The 20,242-nt window shown below is 41.0% G+C and overlaps 1 protein-coding gene across 5 annotated transcripts in view; it reads right to left on the reverse strand.

Moving 5' to 3' along the window:
• Nucleotides 1-20,242, reverse strand: part of ENOX1 (ecto-NOX disulfide-thiol exchanger 1) — a 598,797-nt gene that overhangs the window by 199,947 nt on the left and 378,608 nt on the right. For 4 of the 5 annotated variants that reach the window (XM_080662707.1, XM_080662709.1, XM_080662706.1 and 1 more), the window contains 2 exons: nucleotides 13,267-13,410; nucleotides 12,322-12,459 (listed from right to left, as the gene is read on the reverse strand). In XM_080662707.1, the coding sequence (XP_080518833.1) occupies nucleotides 12,322-12,459; nucleotides 13,267-13,279 (151 nt within the window). In that variant the 5' untranslated portion in view covers nucleotides 13,280-13,410. Of the gene's footprint in view, nucleotides 1-12,321; nucleotides 12,460-13,266; nucleotides 13,411-20,242 lie in introns of those variants that run through there. The other variant, XM_080662710.1, reaches the window with a different exon arrangement.

The following is a 20,242-nucleotide window of genomic DNA, read 5'->3' on the forward strand; positions in this document are numbered from 1 at the left end:
TATAATAAAAAAAGGAATATGCAAATTGACCATCACTCCATCACAAAGATGGCTGCACCCACAGCTGAGGCCAAGTTCCCATTAGGAGCCTTAACGAGCAATCAGCAGAGACCTGAGGCTACGCTCTCCCCTGCCCCTGTGGGGCCTGAAAGGGGACCTCAGGCCATGTCCCCCACCCGGCAGGGCTTGACAGGGGACCTCAAGGTGCGCTTCCCGTCCTTGTGCTGGGCTCGGGGACCTCAGGCTGTTCCCCCCGTCCCAGCACCAGGCCGGGGGACCTCAGGCCGTGCCCCCCACCTGGCGGGGCTTGACAGGGGACCTCAGGCCACACTCCCCACCTGGCGGGGCTTGACGGGGGACCTCAAGGTGCACCCCCAGTGCTGGGTCGAGGGAATTCAGGCCATGCCCCCCACCAGATGGGGCTTGATAGGGGACTTCAGGCCACAACCCCCATCCCAGCACCAGGCCAGGGGACCTGAGGCCCTGCCCCCCTGCCCTGCAGGGCTTGACGGGGGACCTCAAGGTGCGCTTCCCATTCTGGTGCTGGGCTAGGGGACCTCAGGCTGCTCCCCCACCCAGCGCCAGTTCGGGGGACCTCAGGCTTTGCACCCCACCAGGTGGGGCTTGACGGGGGACCTCAGGCCATGCCCCCCACCCCAGCACCGGGCCAGGGGATGTGAGGCTGTGCCCCCCCTGCCTGGCTGGGCTTGACAGGGGACTTCAGGCTGTAACCCCCACCCAGCGGGGTTGACAGGTGTCCTCAAGGTGCATCCCCAGTGCTGGGTCAGGGAACTCAGGCCACACCCCCCACCCAGCGGGGCTTGACGGGGCACCTGAGGCTGCACCCCCCCCTCCTGGTGCTGGGCCGGGGGACCTAAGGCTGCACCCCTCCACCTGGTGGGGCTTGATGGGAGACCACAGGCCATGCCCCCACCCAGTGGGGCTTGACGGGGGACCTCAAGGCATGCCCCCCACCTTGGTCTGGACTGGGGGACCTCAAGCCATGCCCCCTGTCCTGGCGCTGGGCCAGGGGCCTGAGGCTACACCCCCTGTCTGGTGGGGCTTGACAAGGGTGGGACTGGCCAGGTCTGGATCTAGCCCAATGCGGGGGGGGGGGGGGGGGAGGGGCGGGGCTGGCCAGGTCTGGGTCTCATGCGATTTTGAGGTGCATGTGGGTGGGCGGCGACTTGACTCCGGGTCCCACGGTGCACCCTAGACTCTGACAGGAGGAAGGTTTTTATATACATTTTATTAATTTTCTTTCATCTCTGACACTTCTAGAGAAAGGGCAAATAGCAATATTAAATTATTTCCTCTAATTAATCCCCTTTTAATGTGCACGAATTTCGTGCACCAGGCCACTAGTTCATATATAAAGGTGGATCACAAGGATTAAGAAAAATAATATGAGGCATTGTATGTTTTTGAATTGCTGATGGAAAAAAAATAATTTTTAGCTAAAACACAGCAGTAGTTCCCTTGACATGCATTTGGTTGGAAGTACAAGTATCTGGAAACAAGTAACGTACATGTTCTTTGAGCGGCCAGCTGTGGACTTCAGTAGGAAAGGTAAGCAACTTCTGCCAGGAGCGTGGGGATAGTATAAGACACATCTGCCACCAGGGAGGATGTCACCAAATTTTAAATGAAATAGTGTATCTGAAATTGCTTAGAAAAATTAAACACTAGATACCTATGAGAAATTACTACCTAAAGTCCTCTCTAACTCCCAAGTCTTATTATTTCTAAGGAATTGGTAATATCAATGGATACCACATTACAACAAATCCTTAATCATCCATACTTCAGTTATTTTTTTGCCCCAAGTCTCGTTTTCAGATTCTCATTAACAATGGGAGCAAGCACGGCCTTATTTACTTTCCCTTGCTAAACATGGGACCCAGCAGGAGGCCATTTAAAACAGACCACTGAGTTTAGGCATTCAGGGAAGGAACCGGGGGCACAGACTGTCCAGGTGTGGCACAGATGCTGCGGCCCTTTCCCGCATTTCTAGCATGGGCTTGAGAACAGCAAGAGCTTTGCAAAGGAGGTATGAGGAAATGTACATCTCTGGTTCCTTCTTTACTCATATTTTTACAGAGTTCCTAATTTTCTTTAAGGGACTCTAAATTCAAAAATCAGATATAGCCATGATAAAGACAATTACAAATAAAAACAAGCAAGGCTACGTATTTAGAATTTTAGGCGGTTGGTAGTGTATTTTACAATGATGGGAAAAACTGAAATACAAAACACTCTGCTCACACCCTTCCTAAGAGTGCATGAACTGAGACCCTCCAGTTTCTAGCATCTACACTGCTGCTCATTTTATATTTGCCCTTAACTATTGGTTACTCAGCAGGAATAACCACTGCTGTGTCAAAGGCCTTGAAATGAGCAGGGATATGTCCTTCCTTCTCCTGTAACTTGATTCTTCTAAGACTAGAAAGATTAAAGTTCCTCACCACAATTCTCCCACGTCACTCACATGGCTACCTGTGTGATTAACTCTGCAGGTGCTCTCTGTATCCATTAGAACAAATACACAAACAAACAAAAACACAACCACCACCAAAAAGATTATCTTAATTATAGAGATACTCTTCTGGTGGTTCCTGCTAAAAGTTCTTCTCTTGCTTTACTTAGGCATTAACTGGGTGCTGACCACTCTAGCATTGTGCGTAGTAATGTCTTATAATTTGATTTTAATGGTTTTCCTAAATCACAGAATTTCAGTGTTTTAAGGGAACCTGACACCCTCATCTGGCAGGTAGGTGTATCAAAGCCCTTGAAATCTGTGTGACTAGCCCCTGGTCCCTTAGCCACCATGTGACAGAACAGAGAAGGAATAACCATGTTTCTTGTTTCTGGCACTCTGCTTCCTCGTATGTCACTGATTGGCTTTTTCCTGACCTCGGTGCCCTTCTCAGTCTTTGCTGCTCAGTCAGGGCCTGCTGCACACACTGGGCTCCTCCCCTTGCTCCTACAGAGACTCTGGCCTGCCCCTCTCCTGGTCCAGTCCCAGCAAGATGACACAGAAATCCAGACAAGGATGAAATCATCATCTTCCTCTATTAGTTTTCTAAATTGCTTTTTTCCTACCCATGACTAGGCAGTATTTTCTCACAGCTGGGGATAAACAAATTCAAAAGATGTTCTCAAATACATGGTTTCCAAGAGAGAGGCCACTAAGTTTTGAAAATACAAAATGAACATTTTGAGTGATTTCACAGCTCATGCAAATGTCTCTGGTTAGAACCTCATCAGCAATGATTCACTCTGTGAGAAGATCCCCTGTGGAGACTTTAGTCACCTCACGTTAGGGCGTTGAGGCCTAGTTTTCCTGCTGAGATGGAATACATGACTAGGAAGCATTAACTGATGGAGGCCACAAGAGTCCCATCCCATGAAGTGAGGAATATTTCTTTAAAGATGACCTTATGGTCTGAAAGATTTATGAATGTGAAGTCTACAGTATTTCGTCTTCCCCTTAAGGATAAAGTGTCCCTTTGCCCCACAAGCATAAACTTCCAGAAGTAAAGCTTCAAGGTCAAAATGTTTCTTCTATGGCAGCAAGCAAATGTCCCTGATGAGGAGGAAAATATAGTTTATTACAGTCCAAGGTTGTGTGTCTTGATGTCCAGGACACCCTTTTCAAGATAAAACCTGACTAAATGAGATTTTACTGATTGCTTGAGCATAGTAGATACTTAATATATGATTTTTACATTTGCATCTGCAGTTACCTTTTAGGTACTTTTTGCTTTAGGCTCAGCTACTTTTACAAAACTTTTTCAGTTGTAAAACCGCATTGTAGTTAAGACTACAGAAATGTAGCAAGAGGCAAGCTTCCCTGCCATTCCCAAGCCGGGCTATTTTTGTTGTTGTTGTTACTTCCCACCAGTTCAGCCTCTGAGGGAGGTGACTGGCATCACTTAAATCAGCTTTAGGACCGTCAAACCTTAGAGGGAAGGTAGGGGAGGGTGGGGGGAAGGAGGAGAGATCAACCAAAGAACTTGTATGCATGCATATAAGCCTAACCAATGGACACAGACAGCAGGGGGGTGAAGGCATGAGTGGGAGGGATGGAGGGTAATAGGGGGATAAGGACATATATATAATAACTTAATCAATAAAGAAATTTTTAAAAAATCAACTTTGGGGAGCTGCTGTCTTAAGCTTTAGTTGTAGTCTCCAGGACCTCATGGTTTCGAAGGCCTGAAATAGGCCCTGAAATCTACAGCCCAGGACCAGGTGACCCGTGACTTAGGGAAAACACTTGAAGTAATGCTGTCGCAGAGCTACAGCTAAAGGGCAGGCCCGGGGTGCCGTGGACGCCTCCACGCGGCTCTGGAAGGGAATGGCTGGCGCTGCTCCTAGAACAGGGAAAAAGTCTGGACAAAGGAGTCATTTTTCACAGGAGCCAAGTCTTCCTTTAAAATAGAGAGCCATCCAAAGTCCCCGTTCTCCCCTTCCCTACTCCTTCTTAAACTCTTCAGGGATAGCAAAGAAAACGAAAATGCATGGGTTCCTACAGTATGTCCCACATTTTATATGACCAATTCTGAAAGCTGCAATAATTCTCTGATATTGATATTATCTCCCTCTTTACAGACAAACTCAGAGAAGTGAAATTTACATCCTACATTCCATGGAAGAAAAGATAACTATATTTCAGATGACTATATTATATTATGTAAGCATTTGAAAAGGACTTTCATTATATAACCTCTCTAGCCAACAAGGATATATAAGCTGTGGTCACCTATGAAAAGTTACTTGACGGAGCCTTGATTTGTTTTAAGTGATGTCAATTACCTTGTGTGGTCCACAGCACAGGCCGAAGCACATATTTTTTTGGAAACAATTTTCTCCAAATTCTCTTATCTCTAGAAACACTGTAGACATACACATCGTAAACACAGCACTAGAATGACACTCCAGGAGGATGTTTGTGTCCCCATAACCTTGGCAATGCCTGACACATAGTAGGTGCTCCATATTCCAGCCCCATGTGGACATAGCTAGGCCCTCTACTCCATAATCTCTTTCTGGACTTCCATCAGCCCTCTAGATCGACTCCCGGACTCCTTTCTTGCCATTCTTCAATCCAGCCCCTAAAAAACAACTCAGGTAATTAAAACAAAATTAAGTCAGTTAGAGCTTACTTCTCCACTTAAAATCTTTCCAAAATTTGCACACAAATAATATCTGTCCTCTTTACTTTGGCAGGCATGATCTGGCCCCAGCCAATCTACTAACCCCACCCCACCAAGCCCTCTTGCCCACATATGCCACCTTTTACTTCCTTAAAGGAGTCAAGCTTCTATCATGTCAGGCCTTTGTGCAGAGCATTTCTGCTTTTAGAACTACCTTCCCAAATTACCCTTTCTTCCTGCTCTTCCCTCCTGCTACCTGGATAACTATCATTTATCTTTCGGGTCTTAGCCTCTTCAGAGAAGCCTTTTTTTTTTTTTTTTTTTTTTTTTTGAGGAAGGGAGAGTAGAAACATCAGTGATGAGAGAGAATCATTGATCGGCTGCCTCCTGCATGCCCCTTATTGGCGATCAAGTCACAACCCAGGCATGTGCCCTGACTGGGAATCAAACCATGACCTCCAGTTCATAGGTCAACGCTCAACCACTGAGCCACGCAGCTGGGCCAAAGGAGCCTTTTCTGAGCCCCCTCCAGCACCTCCCAGTTAAGTTAGGCTTCCCCATACCTCTTTTGTAATACCCCACAATTATAATTAAATAATCATTTGCACAGTTATTTGAATAACATCTGCTTCTTTAGAAATATGTATTCTCCACAGGAGTATCACCTGTCTGTTGTGTAAATTGCTATTTCTCTAGTGTCCTGTAAAACACACTGCATATTTTGAACCTCCAGTAACACTTTGGTGAATGAATAAATATACCAATGTACTTGCCCTAATGTCCTGGGAAGAAAGGGTAAATAACTCTGGAAAGTGTAACAGAACTGTCAAGAATACAGGAAATCAGGTACATAAATTGTGAAACGTAAGTCAACAACCTATTTGTTTTCTGACACTTGATAATGAGAAATCTTTCAACAAATGGAAAATAAAAACAAAAGAGGACTCTGAGCATTATCTTATAGAGAGCTCAACAGCTATAAACCAGGCTATCTGCATCCCCTGAATCACTCCAGTGTCAGAGTATGTCACCATTAATATCTGAGGGGACTGAAGAAAGGAAGTTTGCTGGCTCAAGTATCATTTTCATTTTAAAAACAAGTATGTGGGATGGTTTATCAACAGGCAGTCCATCTAAATGTCTGTGAGCTGATGAAATGGTTTCAGTGTAGAATCCTAGATTATATTTGTTTTATCTAGGACTTTTTTTTCTCAGTTCAGACCTTGCAGCCCAGCAATGGACAGGAATCTAGTGGGATAAAAGAGAGGATATAGAGGAAAAAAGAATATGTGGAGACACAACTGGAGGTTGGGCTGACACTTGAGTGAGAAGTTAGGGGTCTATTTCTAATTTCACAGCAAAAGTGTTGCCAGGGGAGAAAGGTACAAAGAGTGTCAGTGACAACGCATGCGGAGGCTGTTAAAGTCTCCATCGACTTTTTTTTTTTTGGTGAGCCCTAGAACCCAAATGTGACTGCCTACCACATGTTTTCTTTCAACTGGCTATTCAAATTCAACACATCCAAAAAGAAACCACCTCCAAACCTTTTTTTTCTTCTAGCCTTTCCCATCTCAGTAAAAGACCCCACCACTTACACAATTTCCAAAACTAGAAACCCAGGAGTCATTGTAGGTTCTCCATTCTCTTTACATTCTGTGTGGTCTCGCTCATTAATTCCTGCTGTTTCTATAATTCAATGTCTCACGGGTCCCTTCACTTCTCTCCATCTCCATTGGCATGATCATTACTGCCATTACTGCCATTATTATCTCCTGTCTGAATAACTGCTACAGCCCCCATCCCATCTCCTTGCCACCAACCTTTCCATACTCCCATTAGTTATCTGCAGGACTTACAAAAGTGCTTTGTAAAAATACACCTCTAATCATACTACTCCCCTGCTTAACACTCTCCAGTGACATCCTATAGCACCTTTATCTGTTAGTGGCAGAACCACTTATCATGTTGATTTGTATTTTGTTTATTTACCCTTCTCTGTGTCTCCCAGTAGACTCTAAAACATGAAAGTAAGGTGTATGCCTCATATTCCTGTATTCAGCACAACGTCTGGCTCAATAAATCCCAGTTAAAAGAGTGATGCTTTAGGAGATGACAGAATTTAACAAATGCCTCTTCAAATCTGGCATATTAAAGAGGATCAAGGTGCTCCTGGGAGGATTAAACAACCCAAGAAGGAAACTAGAAAAAATATTCAAGGAAGCAGAGAGGAATAAAAATGGGTGGATGCATCAGTGAATGGGAGAGGGTAAAGAGGGGACTGTAACCCATCTTAGCCCTCTCCTCCCCCCATGAGTTACAAAGCTAGCCTCTCTTCAGAGTGTCAGGGCACAGAGGAAGTGATAGTAAACTCAGGGCTTCTGAAGGAGAAACAGCAAGGTATGAGCCAAAGGACAATTCAGGGTGTTCACATCTACAAGATATTCTTTTCTTGGCTCTATGCCAGTCCCTGATAAGGCATGTGGCACTGTTTTGTATATAACCCTTCACAGCTAATAGGGAGGTGTGATGCTTGTTCAGAACATGTATGTGAAATATAACAAATGGCATGCTAAGGAACCTGGGGTAAAAAATATGTCAACTTAAACTCAATAACAACTAAGGGGGAATTGCTGACATCAGGAAAAAAATTCAAAAAGTTTAGAGACAAGCAAGGTATAATCTCATGGCCAGGGTAATATCCAGAAAGCATTACAGTTCCCCTGCATGCCTGGACAAGAAACTTAAAACCTGGAGACTCAGCTGCTTTTCAGCTCTTCCAGTTGATGATTATAACTTTGGAAAAGAAGCCAGGGCATATAGGAAGGGAGCAGCTGGTCCCTCAGATGGTTTCAAAACTCAGGATGTAATATTCTGGATGTCAGCTTATGACCCCAGAGGTGGGGGCTCCTGGAAAGCAAGACTGCAGGTCATAGAAAACTGGGAGGGCTCAGGCAACCCCTGACCACAAGAGGGTTATTTTGAGAAGTGAGATTATGGCGTGACACTGTTCGGTGAAAACACAAACAAACAAAATTGTAAGCCAGATCACAGGGAAGATATCGTCTATGGCAGAGAAAGATAGATAGTACTGGGAAAGCATCTCCACGGTTGGTGGGGAAATTTGGTAGAGGGCTATATTCTAGTGTCTCCTGAGATGCTAACAGATTTTTTTAAAAGGCTGACTTAAGTTTGGGGAATCCTACATACTAGATATGACTTCGGAAACTACACTTTGCACATTAGCAGAGTAAAGGCTCTGAGGAAACACACAAAGAAAGCAAATTGCTTGAGTTAAACACAAAGTTTACCACAGTTGTTAGACTATGTAAATGCTTATATGACATCTGCCCTACCTAACAATAACTGTGGGACACTGATGTTCCCACAGAGCAGTTTAGAAAACCTGGATCTACACTCTGACCCCGAGAAAGAAGATACCTGCTAAGAAGAGCTCCTGGTGGCTAACTAGCTAAAATTTAAAAAACAGAATCCAGCAGCCATTTCTACACAGGGGCTTCTCATGCAAATTGCACTTCAGTGAGAAGCCTGCACTGAACTGCCTGCCTGCACTGTTTCTGCCAGCTGATCCAGCCTTTATAAAGGAGTTATGGAATCCTATTTAACTCAATAGGACTGAGGTGTTCTCCATCTAATCAGAGCTACACTGACCACTCAGAGCAGTTCTATTCTGACCAATCAGGAGAGTGTCTTTTGTATCAATCAAACTTCAAGGATTTGGAGTCCTCATTTGCATGAGGACAAACCAATCAGCAACCAGGGGCAGAACCTTTTATCTATATAAGTCAGCTCCCCTCTGCTTTCCCTTTCCACCCACGACTAAAGACTGTGTTTCCCTGGCTGGAGCTGAAACACCAAAGATGTCTCACACAGCAGAGCAGAGCAAACCAGCATAGGGCAGAGCAGACCTGTACAGAACAGAGAGAGTGGAGCAGAGCTATCTAGCTGGAGAGGGGCCTGGTCCCAGGGCCTCCTAACAGCCAAGCTGTTTTCACAGCTGTGCTGAATCACAATTGAGCTGTTTGCACTGAGTAAAGTTTCCTTCTCCACTGAACCTCAAATTGGGGAAGCCTATTGATGTTGAATTGATGCCAACAACCATAAATTGATAATGCCAATCACAAAGTAATAAGAACAAATCAACAACAATAAAAATAATTCTACAAAACTAAAAGTATGGGGAATAAAATAAACACAAAACAGTAACATCGGAGGTAAATATTACCTTATAGATAAACCAAGGCTTTGGAGTATGGGATTTAATATAATGATATATTTTGGATAAAATAAACAAACTCAACGTAATGAACCCAAGTAGCACTTCATATTGAAGAAAGTAAAAGGGAAGTTCCTGAAAGTGGAAATGGGATTGCAGAGGGGAACATTTGGATGATGAAGTGGGAGGAAAATTGAAGAGGCGGAATTGTGGGAACTTACAATTACAGCTCAGAAAGGCCTGTAATAAGTGATCTAATGTCCTGAAAAATCACTTTGCTAAAATCAGAGAATATGAAACTATACACCTTGCTTTGCTAATAATTTTATTAAACAGAAGAAGTAGTAAGGAATGGATTTAGTGTCAGTTTAATTTTAACGAATATGGGAAGAGTAGTTGGTCATTTAGAAATATCAGAAACTTTGGGAGAAAGCCAAGTGCTCATAAAATCCAGCCTCTCCGTAATCCTGTCAGAGATATTTTAGAGGCCATTTCTTGGAAGGAAGGTTACACTAAATAATCTTAAAATCCCTTCTGAGACATTAAAGAGGGTCTCTAACATTCTATGGCCACACTGAAGAATTCCAGAGGTGGTGTATGAAAACTGAGAGAGAAGCAACACTCTGTGGCTCTCTGACTATGCCAGAAAAAAAAAAAAAAAACAGCTGTATTTTATGCAATTTACCATATTTAAATCTCACAATAGTCCCATGAAAGAGGTACAATCATCATTGTGCAAAAAAGATGAAATGCTTTTATAGGCTTGAAGAAATTAGGGTCTCCAAAGAAATTTGGCTAGTCAGAGGGAAAAAATGGAATCAGCTTAAATGTAAAATTAGAATAATTAAATAAAGTAGGAAATATTTATTCAACGGAGTTTTATTTTATAATTTTTAAATATAAAACTGTAAAATGGAAAATAATTTAGAAAGGTGTTAAAATGCATATAGAAAATCTTATATCTAATATGATTAAAATATTTGTACAGAAAAAAAAGCCTATAAGAAAATACATGAACACTAATCGAATAAAACAGAGCCTGACCCTGAGATACTGCATACCCCGCTGCTGGCAGCCAGCCCCGAGAACAAAGCGAAGTTGGAAGATAAAGAAAGGATTCTTAGGAAGACCATGAAAGGCAGTTTGGCTAATAAGGAGATACAGAATGTAATTCAGGACAGATATGGTAAATCTTCTATAATGAGTAGGGCTGTAATTCTTTACATGGTAAGTTGCTGAGAAAATCATAAATTGGTCATGGTTAAAATGTCAGAAGACTCAAAATAATAAGAAAAAATAATGAACTATTGAGGTGTGGCTCACTCTGGAAGCCAACCAACATTTTCTGAGAGAAGTGGAAGGTGGAGACAAAAGTAAAGTAATTTCTGTTACATGAATATTTCAATTATGTGGATAGAAAATGAGGAAAAATGTGGGTAGAAAAATACAAATCTTTATTCTCAAGTTGTTAGAAGCAAGTATCTGTCTAGATTAGCTTTGGGAAAAAGGAGTCTGAATAAACACACATTTAAAGCGTTGGAAATGTCATTCATGTGCATATACACACATCCCATAGCAGACTAATCTTCAATTGTATGACGTTTCTAACATTTTGGAGAATTATATAAATATCTTAAGTATAATGTTTTATAACTCAATCTTTGACTTTCCTTTTGCCGTCTCTCACTTTCCCCATCTCCCATCCTCTCTTGTGTTCATTCTTGTTATATTTAAGAATTTTATATATTTTTATATATGTGTATATGTATATGTATATGTGTGTACATATGTGTATGCATGTATGTACACATATGCATAAAATTATGTATAATTTACTATAGCTAGTTTAGACTTTCACATCTGTGGCCAATATTGACCCCCCCCCCCCAAAAAAAAAAGAAGAAAGAAACTAAATGCTTAGTCAATTCAGCACAAACTACACAGGCCTGTAGGCATGGAACATAGTGCTATAATTGACTGTCTCCTCTCTATTACACATTCTGGAAGGGCAAGGACCATGCCTGTTATGTTTACTGCTGGAGTCTCTGCACCAGGATAGTGTCTCAATAAATATGTGTTGAATGAATGAAGGAAGGAGTGAATACATACAAATCCTATGTATCTTTCCAGACAAATCAACTCCCATCTTCCTGATAACATCTTCCTCAGAGCCTCAGTAATAGATCTTTCTGGAAATGACTACATTCCTAGCATGAACCACTACTTAACAACTGATTCTACTATGCTGGGTTTTGTTGTTGTTGCTGTGTTTTTCAATTTAGGGAGACATGCTCCTCAAAGACACTTATGTAGGTATATCTTTTATTTCTCAACGCTCTTGTTAGAGGGCACATGGAAAATCTCAACAAACTGTGTCAGAGTAAATGATGGCTTCCTGCTCTGTGACATTTCTAAACATCTTACCCATTGAATGCATTCTATTTTGATTCCAAAGTGTGGTGGAAAGAAAAGGTGGAACTAAATGAATTTCTAGCTCCGCCACTTCAATGCTGGAAAACGGCCTCTGCTTCCCTGCTTTTTAAATGAGAACATTAACAAGAGCAACAACAATACGTATCCATCGGTGTCAAAGAGAAGACTGTGGAGTCATGTGGCATAAGGCATGTGAAAGAGTTTTGCAAATTGGAAAGCAAATATTAGCCCTCTGTTTACCAGTTTTAAAAAATATAAGGTTGATGTTGCAATGCTGCAGATGATAGATGTTGCATACGGCCCTTTTTTTCTGAGAACAGCTATTAGGCAAAAGAGCAAGGTGATGAGGAAAAGAATCTCAAGCACAACCTGCCAAACATGCCCCAGTCATAAATCACTGGCCATGCTCAACACTTGCGTGCGGAGAGATTACTGGGCACCTGTCACCTCCACCCTTTGGCACTGCTGCTTCAAACCCCACGAGAGAGAGCTTACCAGACACAAGCTGCTGTCCAGGCAACCCCACGGGAACCATGCCCAAATTATTCATGGCGGTGGCCCAGGCTGTGGGATCTGTCACGGACATGTTGAGCTGGGTTGTGTCTATCGCTATACTCCCCAAACCATCCGCGGCTGCAAGAAAAAAATACACAATGACTGAGAGTCAATAGCCAAGGGTATTTGTTTTAAAGGAAACCACGTTTCTAGAGATGTGAGGCTTCATGCAGCATTTTCCCAAACCACACACACACACACACACAAAAAAAAAAACACAACAAAGCACATAATCTACAGCAATGTTTCCTTCAGACATAAATATAAAGAGTTGCCGAACACATTCTGGGAGGAAACTTAATGACATGCAGTTTATATTATACACAGAATGCCATTAAGAAAGTACTTCTGGAAACTTGAAGAATCGCTTTCTTCTCCTAGTGAAACAACATCAGTTAAGCTCCAAGGTTGCCAGATGAGGCAGGAATACTCGCGTGGTAACACAAGTCAATTGGCTTGGTAGATGGAGGATACATAAATGCTGGAGCAGGCACACCTTTTAACTAATAGAATCTCTAGAATAGTTGTAAGTCATGAAAATGGTCCTGACTGAACTTGTAACAGATTTTCTCCTTCATAAACTCTTTATAGCATTGCATTAAGAAAATGTGACTTCTCCAAAATATTTCTCATAAGCACACTGTCACTAAAACCAAATAAACAAATAAATGGTACTACAAATAGCCCAGAGCTAAAACAACAAAAACACATACAACCACAAAATATGTCAAATTTGACTTAATGTTCTTTGATGTTCACTTGTTCTACAGCCTGATTTCTTTAAGGATCCCAGGTTCTGGGTCCATGCATATTTTCATGCCTGGGCAAGCTTTTCCACTAAGAACTCAAAATGCCTTGCGTCCTGGGCTGGCCACCAACATTTACCTGCAGCCATCATCTGAGGAAGATGTTTGGGACACTGGGTGATGCTTTCAAGGCCACCAGCATCTACTACTGAATTACAAGCATCCTGGGGGGCAGGAGCACTTTGAAGGCTGAATGCAGGGTCCCCACGGAGATCATCAGATTCTGCAAAAAGGGAAAAGGAGTGAAAACCATAATAGTGAACGGAGGGAGCCTTCTAAAGAAAAACTGTCTATTCAAAAACAAACAACAAAGAACAACATCCAATCACAGGCATGGAAGTAGAGCTGTCTCCTGGCTTGGTTTCAGAGCCCTCTGAGAAGGTGGGTCAACTCTCAACCCAGCTAGGGCCAGTGCTGGCTGAATAAACAGCCCATTTGCAGTGAGCGCCTGGCCACCTACTGAAGAGACTTCACAAATGGGCCTTATCAGTCCCTACACAGCCTCTTCCACACACTGCACATAAATGGAGAGGGCAGACTCAGGGCTAAGTATGATTTTTTTATGTTAAAAAATTAACTGATGTTGTTATTTTGGAAGACAGTCATCTGTGAAATGTATTCGAGGAGGAAGAAAAAGTATGGAAGAGGGAGAAAAAAAGCATCTATTCACCATGAGACTGGTAAAGGAGTGCACCCAAACTACAATAGTCAGGGAAGGCCCAAGGAAATAATGGCATGCTGCTCATAAAAGGAGAGCTAGAGCGTGTTGAGGCAGCAAAGGAAAAGCATTTGTCTTTTTAGCTCTATGGAAAGATAAATTTATCTGGTCACAATTTATGTATAACAAAATCTAATTTTAATATGTATAAAATTAGATTTTTCAAAGCACATTTCTAACAAGAACAAATAACAATAAAACATTAAATAAAGTTGCAAAGGGCCTGTCTATATCACACTCTTTGTAATATTCTATGCCTCCTCTCCATCCTTAAAAATGCAAAAACATAACATTCATACATATGCATTTTAAGTGCACTTGCACCATTCCAAAACTGGATGGTAAAACATGCTGCTCTTAGAAGAGTGATGTGAGAAGTTTGACTTTTAAGTAGATTTAATCTAACAATTGAATTTAAATAATTATTTTTATTTAGGTATAGATTTAGAAAATTTTTAAAACCATGTTTCTGTTAATGGATATTCTAGCATTATATGTTATAAGAAAGGCCTTTAATGTAAGGACAGGAAAAAGGCCCTTCTTTTTCCTTGCTGTGGCCTTCCACAATTTATGAGAAGCACTTGGTAATTAAACCCCAAGATTGTTAGCTCCTCTGATTCAAACAGACCCTCTGTTCAAACTGCAAGACAAGTTACTCTTGAGGCTACATTCTTGCATACCTCTCCTCCCTGCTGTTTTTACATCTCAAGGATAATTTGCACCAGGGTGTCTCTAGTTAGTTGAAAGTTCCCTTCCTCTCTCTCCTTCAAACAAGCCTCTTTTGAACTCTTCATAACTTTTGCTGTAAGCATGTTTTACAGACTTTGGAACTATACTGATAAGACACCTCCCTAGGACATCTGCTGGACTGCCTCAGCCCCAAATCTTCCTCCTTTCCTTGTCACCTAGCAATTGCAACTGTTACCCTTTAAAGGAGGAAGCTGCCTTTTGATTCTTGTCCCTGTATTTATTAGCAGTGCACAGACCCTTTCCCTTTGGGGAAAGTAAAATAAACTCCTTCTCTCTACATCTATCTCTTCTCTCAGTTGTGAATTCTTTCACAGTTTGCATCACCTGCCAAACCCTATATGGTCTGTTTGTCAGTGTATCTAGTGTGAAGTTTGGACCTTTTATGGTGTTCTCTTTTATTTCTTTGATTCTTCCATGCAAGAAACAGTAACCCTTTGAATATGGAACTAAGAACAAATTGTTGACAATTGAGAATACATTTAATTTCAATATCTCAAGGACATGTGGATAATAAGCAAATTGTTTCCATGCTCTCCACAAATCTCTAGCCCTCAACTAGAGGAGCCTAAGAGATAGTGGAAAATTTTTTCCAACAGACTGTAGAAAGATGAAACATCTTCATCATGCAGTAGTGAATAATTCCAACTTTGGGAGCAAACTGTATGCAATACAAATTTTTTATACCTTGTAATTAAACTCTACTACCCAAATGAATTCAGAACTTGCTTATATATGTGCATCAATTATCTCAGAGAATGGGTACCATCAGACAAGAGATCCTCACCATGTAAAATAAACTCAGTGACATATATATGTAGCTAACTGAAATGTTTGCCCTTTAGCTATCGACACACCAGCAATATTTCTGTGATGAAACCTCAAAGCAATTTTTTTTCTGTTTATCTCCAACCATTTCAGAACACCAAAGCAGAGTCGGGTTAGAATGTGTCCATTTTTCTGCTCAAATGGGCCTATAGTGGAGTCCTTTCAGATTATCAGAAAGTCACTATTTATCTTACTTATCTCCCCAAATGAAGTTTAGTTGACTGGCTTCCTTGTAGCTCAGGTTCTCCCCAAATGGGTTATATTCACTTTTTTTTTTTTTTTTCTGTACAGTGAGTCTCAGTTCTGGACCACTCTATCGGAGAACATCCCTTTACTTTGTAGGCTTTATGACTGTGCCTGAGCAGCCTTGTTTCACATTGCCTTTTTGATCCAATGTTTTAGAGATGGTGTTCACTTTCCTTGGCTCTGTAAATGTCTGCCCCAATAGTAGTTTTCACCTTAGTGATTATGGTCTTACAAAGGGGTATCAACTGTCCTGGAGGCCCATAGCTTCTACCCATCTTCACATTATTCATACCCATCTTAATAAACTGCTACTGTTTCATAAAAAAGCATTGGCAAGATGTGATTTGTAAACCTGGATTTATTCCCAATGAGAGGCTTTGGATTTCATTTTATTGCACCTCTTCAATCGACCAATCCAATGGTTTGAATGACACACAACTTCATGTGGCTACTCCAATAGTATCAAGGATGCCATGTAATTATTTAAAAAAAATAAAATTGAGTTGATTACTCAGCTTGCAGGAAAGGTGATATTTTCAATTAATTACTATCTAGTAATTTATGAATAATCACAAGAGCTATTTTTGTTCTCTGCTAACATCTATTGTTCCTATTGAATACCTGCCTCTTCAAATGATTCAAGATCATAATGCCTAATTTATCATTCAAATCAATTTCTCTGCCTTAGTTTTCTTATTTATAAACCATAGAAAAATTAATATTTTTAGAGAAGCTTTATGAGTTTATTTGAGCCAAACTGATGACACATGCTGGGGAGCAAGATCTCAAATGCTCCAGAAAATAACAGTTTTGTAGCTTCTTTTATGCACTTGAAATTAAAGAAGACTGGAGAAATGAAGGCAGGGTTTGGGATTATAGGATAGTTAATAAGGTCATGTGCTTTTTTAAGAGTTAATAGCCCCTTTGAGGTGTATAACTTCTGGCATTTCAAAAGTGTGTTACCCTAGATGCACAAGAACAATGGACAGGTTGGCCTGGGATGTGACTACCCACCATGACCTGCCTAGTTAGGAATTAATGCTCAGATCATCCCGTGAGGTTACTTCCCATAGAACCCCTTTTTTTTTCACCCGCAGTTCTCCCTTTTGGTCATGCATCAGTCCAAAGGATGCATTCATGACCATTTTTTTTTTTTGGTCAGACATTGTGGTCTCACTGCACTAAGAAGCCACATTCATAAGCAGTCTCAGTATTGACATTTTGTTTACCATTGGGAATGGGGTAATATAACTATGGGATCTGAGTTGAGGGCAAATTTTACCAAAAAGGGAAAGACAGGTCTTACAGCCTTCATTACAAAAAACCACTCTGAACCATTTCTATCCTATCAACTACATGATCCAAGTCCTGCTGTATTTGCCATCTACTATAAAAGAAAGATTAATATCATTAATGATATTTATTTACACACAGAGATGTGGGTAGTTAAAAATTATAGCAAATAGAGCACTTGTAATATAGCAGGTGATAATTATTTTATTTGGAAGTGTAGTGTTCCCATTAAGGTACTCTGGGATCTTTGTGTTCTGCTGGATAATTAAGTAATTAATTCTAAAACAGTGAATAACACTTGATATTTCTAAAAGTAAGTGTCGCCCTAGTTTTCCATGCCACACCTAAATTGTAGCAGAATATTTCATTTTCCACAATTCCTTTATAAAATAATATAATGTAATTTAAAAGATGTATGAATTTTTCTACCTAAGTTTTTTTTCTGCCATGCAACTACAAAAGCTTTCATAAAACTCATGACCAATTGTGCAACTGGCTTTTAGTGAGGTAAGATTTTCACAACGTACAAAGGCCAAAGCTTTGTCTAGGGATCACCTAAAATTCAACCTGTTTTTTGTTAAGGTATATTCAAGTACAAAGGTTCATGCCCAACTTTATAACTGTTCAATGAGATATATTTATGCTCAGAATTTCATGGAACTATATCAACAAGGCAAATAGTTTTTGAAACTCACTAAGCCTATAAAAATACTATTAAGCCTAAAAATGGCACTGGCTTCTCCCACTCTTTATAACACAACTCTTTCCAACTCTGTTCAACATTTACAGGTCCCAAGGAAACACACACACACACACACACACACACACACACACACACACAATAATAAAACCCTTCTGTAACTGTCCACAAAACATAGATTCCTAATAAAAGGGGGTGGAGAGGAGTTCAGATTTATTAATACCTTGTTAAAGTTGATTCCAAAGAAACTGTTTTCATTTGACATCTGAAACATTCTTATTTTTAAAAAATTATTCATTAGCATTATCATATATGTATTGTAAAAAGAAAAATATATTACCAAAGTTCTACTTTCTTCTTCTATCACTAAGAAAATATCTCACTTTGCTCATGTAATCAATAGGCTACTCTGTTGAACTTATGAAAATGTTCCATAGTTTAAAACAATATAGAATATTGTTAAATGGATGTTACTTATGTATTAACTTCATAATTTTTAATCAACTGTCTATGATTAATAATGGGAACATTTTTTCTTCTCATAATGGCAAATTAAGTTATTCATACCAACTCTCCCATTGAGGAATAACTAGAAAAGCTTAATGTCTTTCATCAGTTTTATACAATTCTCACTTTATCTTTCCAAACTCTAAAAGATCCCAAAGACAAGCTATAATTACTGTAGGGGATTACTAAGCAGGCTTCTAAAAAGAATAGGCTTTGTTAAGTGCTGGGTCTTTTGTTTTATGAACCTAGGAGGTGAGTGAATCTGCAAGTTTTGAGGCAGAGTGGAATTGCTCTGCAAAATGTGGTAAAAGAGGGAACTAAGGATAAATACTTTGATGGGAAAGAAAGAAGGAATCTTTGATGGCCATCCAGGAAAAAGGGGACTCCAGAGAACAGAAATGACTAAGGCAGATTCTCAGGTGGTTCCCTAGAAAGTACACTATATAAATCTTTCCCCTGCCCCTTCCACAAAATGTCATGAAGTCTACATTGGTTGGGGTGTTTTGGAAGAGAAAGCTTGAAGAGGATAATAAAAAGGCAGCTGAAAATGAAGATTACCTAAGGTACTACATCATAAAGCATGATAAAGTTTTCAAGTCTGTTAAATATAGTCATGCGCCATATTGACAACATATTGCAAGGATACCATGCAATTCTTTACAAAAAATAATGGTTGATGATGGAGCACATATATGACCAGGTGTGTAGTGGACTATACCATCTAGGTTTGTGTACGTGCATTCTATGATATTTGAAAACAATGACAAAACACCTAATGGCTCATTTCTCCTGACATAGCCCCAACATTAGCAGTGTATAACTGTATACTGGAAGTTGGTTATTAGTGATAAAAAATCTCATTATTAATGGTAAATAAAAGAATTAAGATTTTGAAGAAGAGATTTAGAATAGATTAGATTTTATGAGATATTGCATTTTATAGGGAATTTCTAATGAGAGAATTATAAAGTAAGAATATTAGATCAAATAAAGCTAAAAAGATCCTTCTCAGTGTTAGAGAGAAAAGTCAGCATTGGGAAATGGTATGAACAGAGGATGGGACCAGGCAAAAAGATCAATTCAGTCAGGGCTGAACCAGACAGTGCGTTATGTCCAAGTCATTAAATTAAAAGGTCTTCTTTAACACCTGACCTGTCACCTTTATATTTATAAAATCACCGAACTCTTCAAAAATGTCATGAATTGACACATCACAGCACATTACATCTGAAGGAGATGCCATTTCTGTTCCATGTAGTTTTTAGTTTGTTATTCAAGACAAGAGGACAAAAGAACTATGTACTCCCTCCTCTGTGCTCCATAGCACTCTGTGCCTTTCTCTACACCAGCATTTATAACTTCGTGTTCTAATTAGTTGTTTATGTCCCTAATAAACAAGATTGGAATGATTAAGAAAACAAGTCACCTTTGCATACCCAGCTGCTAGCACAGAATTTGGAATGTGCTTTCTCTCTTTGTCTCTTTCTATCCTATTTAATAAAAGAGTAATATGCAAATTGACCATCACTCCAACACACAAGATGGCTGCCCCCATGTGGTCAAAGATGGCTGCCCCCATGTGGACACAAGATAGCTGCTACAAGATGGCCAGCAGGGGAGGGCAGTTGGGAGGGATCAAGCCTGAAAGGGAAGGCAGTTGGGGACGATCAGGCCTGCAGGGGAAGACAGTTGGGGGGGACCCAGGCCTGCAGGGAAGGGCAGTTGGGGGGAACCAGGCCAGCAGGGGAGGGCAGTTAGGGGTGACCAGGCTGGCAAGTGAGGGCAGTTAGGGGTTACCGGCAGCAGGGGAGGGCAGTTGGGGGCAATCGGGCCAGCAAGGGAGCAGTTAGGCATTGATCAGGCTGGCAGGGGAGCAGTTAAGGCATCAATCAGGCTGGCAGAGGAGTGGTTAGGGGGTGATCAGTCTGGCAGGCAGAAGCAGTTAGGGGCAATCAGGCAGGCAGGCAGGCGAGCGGTTGGGAGCCAGCAGTCCTGGATTGTGAGAGGGATGTCCGA

The sequence above is a fragment of the Plecotus auritus genome (assembly GCF_963455305.1).
Source record: "Plecotus auritus genome assembly, chromosome: 3".
Taxonomy (NCBI): domain Eukaryota; kingdom Metazoa; phylum Chordata; class Mammalia; order Chiroptera; family Vespertilionidae; genus Plecotus; species Plecotus auritus.